Source organism: Odontomachus brunneus, unplaced genomic scaffold (genome assembly GCF_010583005.1).
Source record: "Odontomachus brunneus isolate Ranch 3 - 2012 unplaced genomic scaffold, Obru_v1 Obru_scaffold_200, whole genome shotgun sequence".
NCBI lineage: Eukaryota > Metazoa > Arthropoda > Insecta > Hymenoptera > Formicidae > Odontomachus > Odontomachus brunneus.
This window is the reverse complement of record NW_022639650.1, coordinates 40,648-53,210: the sequence shown is the minus strand read 5'-3', so window position 1 is coordinate 53,210 and position 12,563 is coordinate 40,648. Positions and strand designations below refer to the sequence as shown.

The 12,563-nt window shown below is 51.0% G+C and overlaps 1 protein-coding gene across 9 annotated transcripts in view; it reads left to right on the top strand.

The window, feature by feature from the left end:
• The first annotated feature begins 7,236 nt into the window (after nucleotides 1-7,236).
• The window catches only part of LOC116852064 (protein alan shepard), a 30,378-nt gene continuing 25,051 nt past the window's right edge, over nucleotides 7,237-12,563 (top strand). For 3 of the 9 annotated variants that reach the window (XM_032832057.1, XM_032832056.1, XM_032832048.1), the window contains exons 1-2: nucleotides 7,238-8,449; nucleotides 9,443-9,911. In XM_032832057.1, coding sequence (XP_032687948.1) covers nucleotides 9,855-9,911 — 57 coding nt within the window. In that variant the 5' untranslated portion in view covers nucleotides 7,238-8,449; nucleotides 9,443-9,854. The other 6 variants (XM_032832054.1, XM_032832051.1, XM_032832050.1 and 3 more) reach the window with 6 other exon arrangements.

Sequence of the window (12,563 nt, the reverse complement as noted above, 5' to 3'; positions counted from 1 at the left end):
AGGGTTGGTTCGACGGGTAGCCGTGTCTTTTGGGGGCAGCGGCCCTTGCCTCCCTCGAAGAGGGTGAGAAGGGCGAGGGGGTACGAGGACCTACGCGTTATTGAGCGGCCATTTCCCACAAAGCGCAGACGAGGGCAACCACCCCAACGTAGCGCGCGTTGAGTCCTCTCTCTGTCCCTCCACCCTCGTCCCTTTACTCTTTCTCTCTCGGTCTGTCTCTCTCTCTCTCTCTCTCTCTCTTTTCGTTTCCCTCGCTCGCCACGGCTGATACCCTCTCCCCGGTCCCCCTTCCGCCCTCGTCCTTTCGTCCCTGCGCTGCTCTCCCTTCGCTCCACTGCGAGAACCTTTCCGCGCGAGACGCGGATAATGCACCGGCTGCGTCGACGCGTCCGACCAGACGGGGACTGCGGCTTTCTTGGCTCTAGAATGCACGATGCGTTCGCGGAAGAGAGAAGGCTGCCGGATTCGAGTGCACGGAAAGATCTATCCGAAAGATTCCAGGACACCGCGGAGGGTCTCGAGCTACGTAAGAGACTCGAGGGGTGGATTCGAAATCACGAAGCAACCGGTTTGTAAAAGTTCGACGAAGATGAAAGTCCATATTCCGATGGCCATTTCCATTTGGCGTCGAGCGCTGCGTTGTCTGACCCCAAGTTGCATTTCTCGCGACGGACTCGCGTGAAATCGTTTCGTTAATCGACCGGAATATGCTCGAATCGCAATCGCACTGCGATTTTGAGTTTGACAGAAGAACGTTTGTCGCGCGACGACGTTGTAACGGGGCTGATTCGCCGGACGATTTCGTGAGAGGGCGAATTCGGGAGGGCGTAAGCCTGTACCACCACCAGTACCGCCGCCACCACCACCAGCAGCGCACCTCGCACCGACGGAATATATAATCTCGAGGTCATTGCCCGAACGATCTTTGGGGGTACGTACCGCCGTGCCTGCAATGAGGGTGAGGCGCCTCGGAATACCGGACGGATATCGACCACTTTCCCCGAAAGACAAAAACGAGAACCCGAAACGGCAGACGGTGCAGTGATCTTCCCTTTCCCAGATTATGTCGATATCGATAACGTTTGATCGATTTTAACGACATGAATAAACTTGGGTATGTTAACTATACAGAAAAAAATGATCATAAGCTGTACTTTCTCTAATTTTATTGCTAAATAGTATGTTTTAGCATATGAGCATGTGTAAACTACTGTAAATATCGATTATTTTTGAGAATGTGCACTATTTTAGCAATTATTGAAGAAATTACAGCCAATAGTTATCTTTTAGTTATCTATAGTTATCTATAGTTATCTTTTAGTTATCTTTTCATATGGTCATCATAGTATGGTTATCGAATTTATTCTCTGAAGAAGGAGGGTGAGGAAGGACGAAGCATTGGGTTTTAATTTCCAGCGAAGTATAAATTGAAAAATTGAACATGAAAACTCTCCAAGACGACTTGATTCGAATTGCAAATTCAAGTCGGGCTCGAAGAGACGTGGAAATTTCACGTTCATGTTGAAGTTCTTCAGAAACTCGCACGCTGATCTCCTCGCAAGAGAAACAAGCCGAGTGACGAGGGGACCTCCGCTACTTTTCCCGATTATCGTGCGACGATTCACGCCGAGCTGTCCGGGTTAAGCGGGACGCAAATAGAACGGGAAATAATGCATCGTCGCGGATAATTAAGATGATTAAATCGCCGATACTCCCGCGCACCAGCGGCGTCACCACCGGTCGAACGCCAAACGTCACCACCATCATGCGGTGGCGGCCGATGCGGTTGCTTTAATGGTATGCAAATTACCAGGTAAATCCTGCGCGGGCTTTGTCGGTCGGGGGCCGGACACGGGATTGGACGAAATTGAAAGGGTGACCCGCGAGAGGTAATTCTTGAAAAACAAACACGAAACAAGGCTGCAACGAATGCCTCCCCTTTGTCGTTTAATTACGTTAATGGAAACATTTGCGTGCCACATGACTACAAATGCCGAATCGACATGACACGTACGATGTTATGTCATTGAGGATCCTACGTCTTGAACAACCTCCTCCCCCTCTCGCTCCTACCGGTATCTGCAACTAACGGTACTCTGAGACGTGTTTCTATGAACAACCGACGTAAGTAGAAAGACTAAGTTGACCAAGTTACTGAAGACTTGTTCGTGTGAGAACTAGTTAGGAAATATGCATAAAAAGATTTAAACACTGAGATTTAATTGCAAAAATTCATGAGAACTCATATATAATGGGTAAAGAATACTGGAGAATTTTCATTTATGGAAAATATAAAGGTTATTTCTGCGAAATAAAGTTCATTTTCGTGGAATAAAATTGATATTATTAAATGTTGACTTGATTTATTCGCGGGATACAAAGTTTATTCGCAGAGGTCAATAATATTGATTTCTGCGAATAAACTGTGTATCCCACGAATAAATCTTCAAGTATCTTTTTCTTTAGTGTATGCCACGCATAAAATTTGAAAGTGAAAAATGTAATTGAAATTTTTCAATTGTACAAGAGTCAGATGTGCGCGACACGAGATCTCTTTGTGCACGATCCCTCTATTTTTTGAAAGCGCGTGCATCTCGCACATCTTTCACTTTGAGAAATACACTCGAATCTATTTATAACGACAGATCACGGGGGCGATTGACCGCGTGGCCTTGACTTCCGATTGACCCGACGATTCGCAGGGGTTTTCGGCACTGCACGCGGGGTTTCCCGAAGGCGTTCGGGAAAGGGATGGAGGGAGCTGCTCGCTAATCTCGCTCTGCAATCAACAGAGCTCGTAATTAACAAACAGGGACGAGTTGTCGCGTGAGCGGCATCGATATTTCCGCGCTTGCAAAATTTGAAAAAAAAAATACTTGACGATCCTGTCCCACACACGATTTCGTTTTATTCTCACGAACGGTGCAGCGTACAAATTTTCGAGGATCCAACAGCGAAAAATGCCCTTAATATTTTATATTCGAACGTTAACTCGTACGTTTTTTTTCCACGACCGCCGCGCAGTCGCGAAAATTGGACTCGTCGAGAACGGTATCGGTTTTTGCGGATCACCGCTCTCCGGATAATCCCGGGGGATAGAGAAGAGGGGACATCGACGACCTAATCTAATCCTCGTGGCAGCGATTTTCGCTATTTACATCGAACGATTCTGCGCGAATGACTCTGTTTAACTCGACGCACCGCTCACACCGCCGCCGCCGCCGTCGCCGCCTCCTTTTTTCGCTTTTTTCGCAATCGCTCGGAAACCTGTTCGCACGAGCAGCGGCAACGGAATGTCCGAGTAGCTCGCTCTCATCTCATGGGATCGAGCCGAGACGCCGCGCCGGCGAGATCGTTTCGTTCTCTACGGCGCTCTCGTTCGAGATTTCACGCGTTGCCTGCGACCGTGAGATTTTTCAAAGCGGGACCCCTTTCCAGTAAAGATGCTCATCCGCGAGATCGTTCATTTCGCGATACTCTCGTATCGATCGGTCGTCTGTCACTTCTCAAACGATCCCATCTCCCGAGCACCGACGTGCGAGTTGTCGCGTCGAAAATAGTCTCGAGAGATCTCCGAGACTATTTCTCCGAGTTGTATACGTGCGGGATGCACGAGAAGAGACACGTGTCTGCAAAGTAGTGCCCACACGACGAGGGCCGCGCTCGCCGCAGCCTAGATGTGTGTTCCGCTCGTCGCCGACACACATTCACGCGAACGAGCCTGTAAACGAGGCGTACGCGAGAACGTGGCTTTCCGTTTCTCTCTCCTGGATTCTAAAATCTCTCTTCCTAACATTCTCCCGGGCATCAATTAGAACCGGCACAGCGAAAGAGGAAGAGAGAAAGAGAGGACCCCTCGTAGGAAGCTCGCGGAGGAGGTTGCCGAGGAATGAAGGCTAACGACCTTGACCTTGTCTGTGGTGTGTAGGACTGTGTGTGCTCGTGGTCGCGCAGCGGAGAGAGAGAGGGAAGAAAGAGAGAGAAAGACAGTTCAAGATAGAGAAAAACGAGAAAAAAACGTTCGTCAAAACTGACTGGCCTGCTTTCTTATGCGGCTCGTTGCGACGAGACGAGAAAACGCGAGAATCCAGGTAAGCGACGACAACGGCAAGCGAAGAGATGGCGAGTTCGATGACTAAGACAGATGCTAGGTGTCCTCGACGCGACGACCGCGTGACACATCGTCATCCGATACTCGCCCGGCTCGTTGCTTAACAGGACCTCTATCCTTGACGAAAGACAAAGACAGACAGATAGACAGAAAAAGAGAGAGATTCTGTGTGAAACACCTATTTCATGTTTCTCTTTCCCTGTCACGTCTAACGCAATCTATTCAACTACTTTCATAAATTCATAATGATAGAGAAGAACGAGGAGATATCTCGAGTCGCATCGTGATTATCTCTGACTCGATCCTCATTCCCGTCCTCGACCGCGCTGGGACGCTCCTCGTGACACGACGACGTGCGTCGCTTTACTCTCGCGGGAGAGCTCGTCAATGAGACGCACGGCGGCGAGTCGACGACCGCGAACGGCGCGGAACGTCGCGGCGGCGGCGGCGGCGGCAGTGGAGGCGGCGGAGGTGGAGGCGGCAGCGATGATGGTGGTGGAGATGGCGGCAGTGGTAGCGGCGGCGGAGGGATGCTGTCCGCACACTCGGAGAGTCGAGTCGTGCCGCATCGCAAGGAAAAAGAGAGAAAATCGCAGGGAGGGAAAATCCGGCCCGACTCCTGACCTCCAGGAGGAGTAGGAGACGTGAGCGAGGTCGTTCTGCGATCGATAAAACGCGCTCTCGTGCGACGCGACTAAAGTGCGAAGGAACTTCGCGTGCGGAGAGAAAGAGAGAGTAAGGATATGAATAGAGGCAGAAGAAAGGAGAGGGAGAGAGAGGGAGAGAGAGAGAGAGAGAGAGAGAGAGAGAAGCAGGAGAGCGCATCAAGAGAGAGTATCGAGTATGACATACGAAATTATTCGATCCGCACGCGTTCCTTTTGTTTCTGGATCGTTTCCCTGCGCAGATATTATTAGAATAACCTGCAAATAATGCAGTCTCGTTGATTTCGCCAATTAATGCGCACTCGCGCTATCGGAGACGAAATCAACCGTGACTGCACCGTTCTGCTTGAGCGAGTGTAGATTTTCGCGCGCGAGCGCGCGCGACACGACACAACAAAGTGCGGCGTAACACACTCTGCGTAACGATATTCTAACGACAATAGAATAATCATTACGATCGCGCGGGTCGTGCCTCGCCTCTTTTTCTCTCTCTCTTTCTCTCTCTCTCTCTCTCTCTTCGCGCGCGGCCGAAACCCGACGCGAGACTTCCGTCGCGGGAGCCCGCACAAAATTTCATCGTGAGCACCCCTGAGCGACGAGAAGAACTGGAGAGACGGAGACAACGAGAGGACCGGAACAATCGATCTCTCGGCCCGCGGAAAGAGAGCGCGCCGGCTTCTTCCTCTCGCTCTCTTCGTTCCTGTCTCTCCCCGTCCTCGTCTCGCTTTCTCCTGCCGGGCGTTCGTCTGTTTCTCAGGCAGCCGGCTGCGACTGCGGATTCCGGAAACCCCCTCGAGTGGACGAGCGAATGGACTTGAGCGTGGCGGAGCGATACGTGCCGCTCGATTCCACGCGATACGAACGAGTGCCAGCGTATCGTTTCGTGCGGCTATAAATAAAAAAGAACGAGCGTTAAGCGAGTCTTCTCCAAATGGGAAGTCGTCGGCGGAAGTCTCGTCGCGAACACGCGTGGGACTACCATAGGAAATTCCGTCGCGATGACGCGCGCGCTTACGAATACTTCTGTCGTTGCTCTCGTTTTAGTCGATACTGGCTGCATTCAGCTCAGTGAGCGCTCAGTGATTATTGTTTCTGCTTGGAGCATTCTTTCAGATTTTTCATAGAGGTACTTATCAATAGAAATATTTACCAATCAGGAGCGATAATTATTAAGCGCTGCCTGAGTAGCTCTCCGTCGAATGTAGCCACTGACGATATTTTTATTCAACTTATAGTTAGTATTTTGCGTGTGTTCCTCTTTCGAGCGAACGTTGACCACGAATTGATCCAAGTGGAACAGAGGAGCACGATAACGTCACGGTGACGAGAGAACGATCGAATTATGATAGCAAAGCGAGCTTTTTAATCATTTTCTGATCATTTCGACGTCATTTTGTACATTACGTGATTTTCTTATTCTGCCTGGAATTATGGCGACGTTCGGCTTTTATGTGTACCAGTCGCAGTCAATGGAACACGAGCGGGGGTGAAAGCGTACGCTTCACCACCCGCTGCTGCCCGAGACTCGTTCCTTTTTCCTCGCCTTCGCTAGGCTACACTTCTTATATTACCTTTTCTCCCTTCATATCGCGATTTTATTTCAAAAATTGTGCGTTTATCGGCACCAACATGCCGTCTCCCAGACAGCACAAATGTCCAAAATTGAGTCATAAGACGTCTCTAGAACGTCTTTAAGACAATACCTTATAAACTTGTCTTAAAGATGTCTTAAAGACGTCTTATGACCCGATTTTGGATATTGTATTGTCTGGACCGTTTCTATTGCTATTCTCATGACGTTCAGCAGTCGGCGCTCGATTGCTATCTTCTCCACGATGATGCGACGATTTTTCTGGATCTTATTAACGGAAGCATCGTAACTTCGCGTCTCTTATTCTTCCGCTGCGGTCAAAGTATACCGACGGCGTTCGGGTGTTACACGTCGCGCGTTTTCATGCCGCGACGCGTAACGAGCAGCGGCGATTTGTTTTGGACATACCACGGTAGGACTCGGCTGGAGAACGTAATGAATGCCCTCTTCCCTCCTTCGTTTTTCTCTTTCTCTCTCCAACCATTCCTCCCTCGCGCTTCGTCCCTCGCGCCCTACAGTCGTCGCGGCGCTCGACGCGTTCGCACAGCCACGGCTGCCAACCGTACCGTGCCTAAACTCGCCGACTGAGAACGCATCTCGCCTCTCTCTTCCTCTCTCTCCGGCTCTCTCTCCGATCAACCCGCCAATCCAAGCACTGCGGCGATCGGCTGCACACTGACCGACGACACGTCCTCGTTGCACCGGCTGCGCCTCCGTTCGTTCGCTCTCCGTCACGCTAAAATCCAAGCGAATACAGCGCGCGCTTCGTCGCTCGTTTGCGCGTGTGTTGAGTGGCGGTAGCGCAGACAGGTGCGGCCGCCGGAGCCCCAATTGGTCGGTGGCTGGCGCCGGCAGCGCCGCCCGACGGCGATTCCGTTCAGTTTCGGGCAAGATGGGCGATGGCGCACCTCGCCGGGCAGTAGCTTAGACTCTACCTACAATACAACACACACACCAAATGTTTCCTATAAACCACAAGTAACAATTAACCAATTGTACATTAATCTTATTTAAGGGAAACAACACGAGAGGAAGAGAGAGACACACACGTCACTACACGCTCTACACGCAAGCTCTATTTTTGTAATAACCCGCCGTAAAAGAAAAAAAAATTTGTAGTGTGCTCCGCGATACACCGCGGGTGTAATTTGTACGACCGTTGAGTGAGCCCCGTTCTCTACGTAGAAGTAGAAAGGTACGTGATAGAAGAGGAACCAGAAACAGGGAGAAGAGCGAGACCGCGCTGCGCCGGGACGAGGTGGACATCGATCATCGTGCAAGACGAGTTAAGAGAGCGAGAAGGAATAACGGAGGAAGAGTAGAGGAAGCAGCAGCGGAACATTAGAAAAGGAGCGACCGTTTGTGTGCGCGCTGTGTGTGTGTGTGCGCGCATATGTGTGTTGTACGCGTGTGCTACGAAGGCACCACGACAGTGGATAGCGACGACGAGAATTACTACTGCTACCACCATCACGGCGAAAAGTAACAGTCGCGAGATATAGTAACGGCCAGGGCAACGACGTCGACGACGAGAACGTCGTTGAGAGTGGTCGCGTGAGAGACGCACGGCTCTCGATTCGCTCGCTCGCTCGCGCGCGCGACGCCGACGGCGACGGCGGCGACAACAACGGCGGAGGGAAAAGCGGATCGACGTAGTGAGGATCGCCGGCGATCAGTTGAGAAGTGATTGGGTACCGCATGCCGACACCACCGCCAGCGCTCGGCGACAGCGGCGCGCTGAAAACGAGGAGCGGCCGATAAGCGACGGCGACTCTCCGGCTCTGCACGACGGTGCTACGCGGCAGTCGCCGTTAGACCCTCGGTATCGCGACGCGGCGTCGCGCAGGCCGCGCTTTCTTTCTCTCTCTCCGTTTTTCCCCCCCCCCTTCGTTTCGGAACGTTCGAGTCGGGTGTGTGTAGTGCGTGAGTGCGTCTGATACGTGTGTATATATATATATATATACACATATACATACACGGTGGAAGGTTAACGACGCTGCCGACGACAACGACGACAAGAAGACGCGCAGGCTGCGCACGAGAGTGGTGCACGACGACCGGCTGCCGGCGTGCTGCTGTGCGGTAGTTAATAACGGCGGTAGCCAATAGTTTAGTTAGTAGTAGTGAAGTGCGCTACGAATCGACACACCCTCTTGACACCCGACATCCGTCGCTCGCATCGCTTCGCTCACTCGTTCTCTATCTTTTTCCCTCTCTCTTTATCTCTCTAGTCTCCGCCGTCTCTGTGTGTCTCTCTCTCTCTCTTCTTTCTCTCTGTCTCCCTCTTCCCGTTGCGCCCTCTTCCCTCTCTTAGTCCTTCCGTCTCTTGGTTCTTCCTCTGTGCACTTACAGAATCGCATACGCGCTCTCTCTCTCTCTGTCCTTCCCTCTTCTGTCCCCACCCCTCTCGCTCTGCCATCGTCTCTTCTTGTCTCTAGCCGTGTTACACGTTCGCTCTTTCTCTCGGTGTGCTCCTTCCCTTCCCTCTACCCTGTCCCTTCCTCTCTGACTCTCTTTTTCTCTGTTCAACGGCGCAAAGTGATTCGTCGCAACGCTAGCGGTCGTGTCTGATTTTGTTGACGACGTTGAGGACGAAAGGAGAAGACGGTCAGTACGTAGTAACCGTACGGCGCGTCGACCTTACGCACAGCACGGTACAGTGCGGTACGGTACGGTCGGTTCCTACCCTACCCACTCTCTGTCTCATCACGCCGCCATCACATTGGGCCATCCGTTTATCCATCCACCCATTTCTCGTTCGGTCAGCGTCTCGCCCAGTGAAACACCTACGATATACGCAGGCGGTCACCACGCACGCAATCCTCTCTCTCGCCAACCAAGTCGCTCCATCCCGGCGGCGGTTTATCGGCCGATCGAGAGAGAGAGAGAGAGAGAAAGAGAGAGAGTGAGTGCGAATTCGCGCAGTGACCGTAAGTGTACATGGTGCGCGCGCGCACGAGCGAACCAACGAATGAGCGAGTGAGCGAGCGAACCAACGAATGAGCGAGTGAGCGAGCGAGCGAACGAACGATCGGCGAATGTATGAGCGCGCTACAGTGTGGTTTTCTTGTCTAGTTCGTTCAGTAGTGTCGCCGGTAGTGAGCGAGGAACGTGCGGTGTAGTGTGGTCCAGTGACGTGACGTGACGTGACGACGACGACGACGACGACGACGACAACGTCGTCGGTATAGCAGCTAAGCGACGTACAGAAGAACGGCGAGGAGGCGCCGTCGACAAGCAGGAGCGGGAGCAGGAGGCAGCGGGAGCAACGGCGCAGGAGGTGGGGAAGGAGTTGAAAGAACCGAAGCGACGGCGCGAAAGCGACCGGCGGCGAGGGCAACGACGACGACGACGACAGCCGACGGTGGTTTTTAGGCTGCGCATCGTCGCGCCGGCGTGAATTGTTATTATTGTTATTATCATTGCTACTACCGCTGCATCGTATCATCGACGGGCGCCGCGCGACTTTTACTACGCCGCTAGCAGCATGTCCGTGAGAATGGAGAACGTGGCCCCGCCGAGGAAGATCAACTATAAGATGATGGTGAGTCCCCATGTTGAGCGACAATTTGTCGATGATTTTTTTTTATCTCTCAGTTCTATTTCGTTCTATCTCATCCTCTGTCTCTTACCCCGTGCCTCTTTCTCTATCTTTCTCTCTCCATCTCTTTCTCGTTTCCTCTCCCTCTCTCGAGTGGCGGCGGTGGCGAGTGCGCATGCTCCCAGCGCGACTCGCCGCTTACTTCGCGCAGCTCTGCTAAAACGACGTTCGCGTGCACGCGCGCGCGAGCGCGTGCTAACGTGGCGTGCGACGACGACGATGACGACGCGAGCAACCATCTAGTTAACCGACGTGTTCACATTTGATTCATCTCCCTTTTCCCCTATGTTGCTTGTTGAATCTCTTCTGTCAATCGATCGTTTCGTATTCCGCATTTTCCATACGAGTTGTCGGTATCTCCTTGGCGTTTCAACAGCAGTTCTCTACAGAAGTCCTACTTTATCCCGGAATCGTTCCGTACTTTCTTTCGATCTCGCGCTCTCCTCTCTCTCGCTCTCTTGTCAACAGGCGCTCAAGCGTGCACCTATCTTGTCCTGAGCGCAGAGTGCGACACGGTACAAGCCAAAAGAGCGAACCTGCCGTCGTTCCATTTTATCTCTTTCATTTTGCAACGCATTTCTCCCGTTTTCGCTCGTTTGCATTTCCGCACGCGTGCACTGTATCGCGCGTGCGCGCGTATTCCTGGAAAACTGTGGACTTTTACCATAGGGGCGGCCGACAGCCACGGACGGCTTGCGGAACCGCCGGCGTAGTTTGACAGTTTGCCGCGGGGCGTCTGCTGCCCCACCCAGTCGTCTCGTTCTCTCCCCTGTTGCCCCCATCCCCTCCCACGTCCCTGTGCCTCTTTCGACCGTGTCTCTCTATCCCTGTTCTCCCCCTTCTGTCTCCGATCCTCTCGCTCGTTCTCGTATGCACGCCGCAAGTATTCAAATCGTCGTGTTTCGATTGGCACCTTGTCGCGCGCGCGATCGCTAATTTTTCCCTTTCAAATCCCACGCGGAAAGCTTTCCTACGATCGTAACATTCTTTAGGAGAAGAGGAAAAAAGCAGTATGATTATGAATAGATGAGGGAAAGAGGAAAAAAGCCGTATGATTTATGAATAGACGGGGAAAAGAGAAAGGGAGAGTGGGAGGAAATTGATAAAGTCGTGAAATTTCGGAATTTCTGGCGCAACACGTAAGCGCGACATTTTAAGAATGTTAAGCGCGACATTTACGAGATCGTAGCGTTGTAAAAATGAGAAGTGGTCGAACGAAATAGCGAGGTCGAGAAGCATGTCTCGCGAGAGGCATGCATTTCTCCTTCGATGCCACGTGTCCCGTATTAGACGAGTGGAACTCGGTGGCAGACAGAGTTGATGCAAGTTGCAACGACGTTCTCTCGTTACGCCGGGCAGCTAATTTTGGAACGGAACTCGAGAAGCTGAATGCTAGAAATTTGCTATGCTCACACTAGGATTTCCCGACTGTTAGGGTCCTTAATTAAGATTACGAGCGCTTACCCTTCGGAAGGTGGACTTAATAGGTCGGCGTCTGTGTGAGAGCGACGACCGAATTCCAAAGAAATATTCTCGACTTACTAGAAATCCGGATTTGCTGCCAGACCCAGCAAGTCCACTAGAATCACGATCCGACTTTCGCGTTTCACGTCAAAATAATTATTTAGGATAGCTTCGGGTATAAATATTGTCACCCTTCTTCCTAAGTATATTGTAGATGTCGCGGTTTTGTACAGAGATTATTTAAAATTAATATTAGGATTGTAAGTAGCTGGTTATACTTGTCTTCTTAGTAGCTGGCTATCGTGGAATTAGTGCGCGAATTCTTGGTCGGCGCTTTACCTCTCGCTAAATACAGTCACCGGTTCACCTCTCGTTGAATACAGTCGTCGCGTCGTCGTCGTCATCGTCGTCGTCGTCGTAAAGAGAAAGAGAGCGAGGTTATCGTGCGCGATGGACGAGTTCAAGCGATCATCGCTACGGAGTCATCGTACAAAACAGCTGTTCATCTCCGGCCGCGCCGCTCAGTGTCCCGATTTAGACTCCTTTTACGCGTACGTTTTTGTCGCGGTGCGATAATTCGGTGATTCGTCTACCGGCTGACTGACCATCATTCCTATTCCCGTAGTGTGCCATGTGGCTCTTAGGTACGTAGAAGCAATTGAATTTTTCATACAAGTGACACAATAAAAATAGAAATTATGATAACATTACGATTGGAGATTGCGGTAAATAATTCATAATAATTTGAGAGAGCGAGGATCTCTCTATTCAGAGTGTCTAGATTTAAATATCCAACTTAAGTGTACAGAAAGGCTGCAATTTTTCGTGTGAATTTGTGAATTTTGCGTCTTGTCTAATAAGAGAAAATTCGTTTTCTAATTAAAGAATGTGTTCTCATTGGACGAAACGGATGAGTTCGCAAACTCACCCAAGAAATTAATCATGAAGTTACGGACAATCTTTCTGTTCACGAGTGTGCATGTAGATCTCGTTAAAATGAATAGAAAAATCATTATTATTTTGTCAATTGCTGCGTAAATTTTTGAGATATTAACAAAAGAAAATTAGTCGATTGATGCACGCGATGCCATAGGGCGAGCTCTGGGGGGCAGTTCGAGCAGATATCTCTCG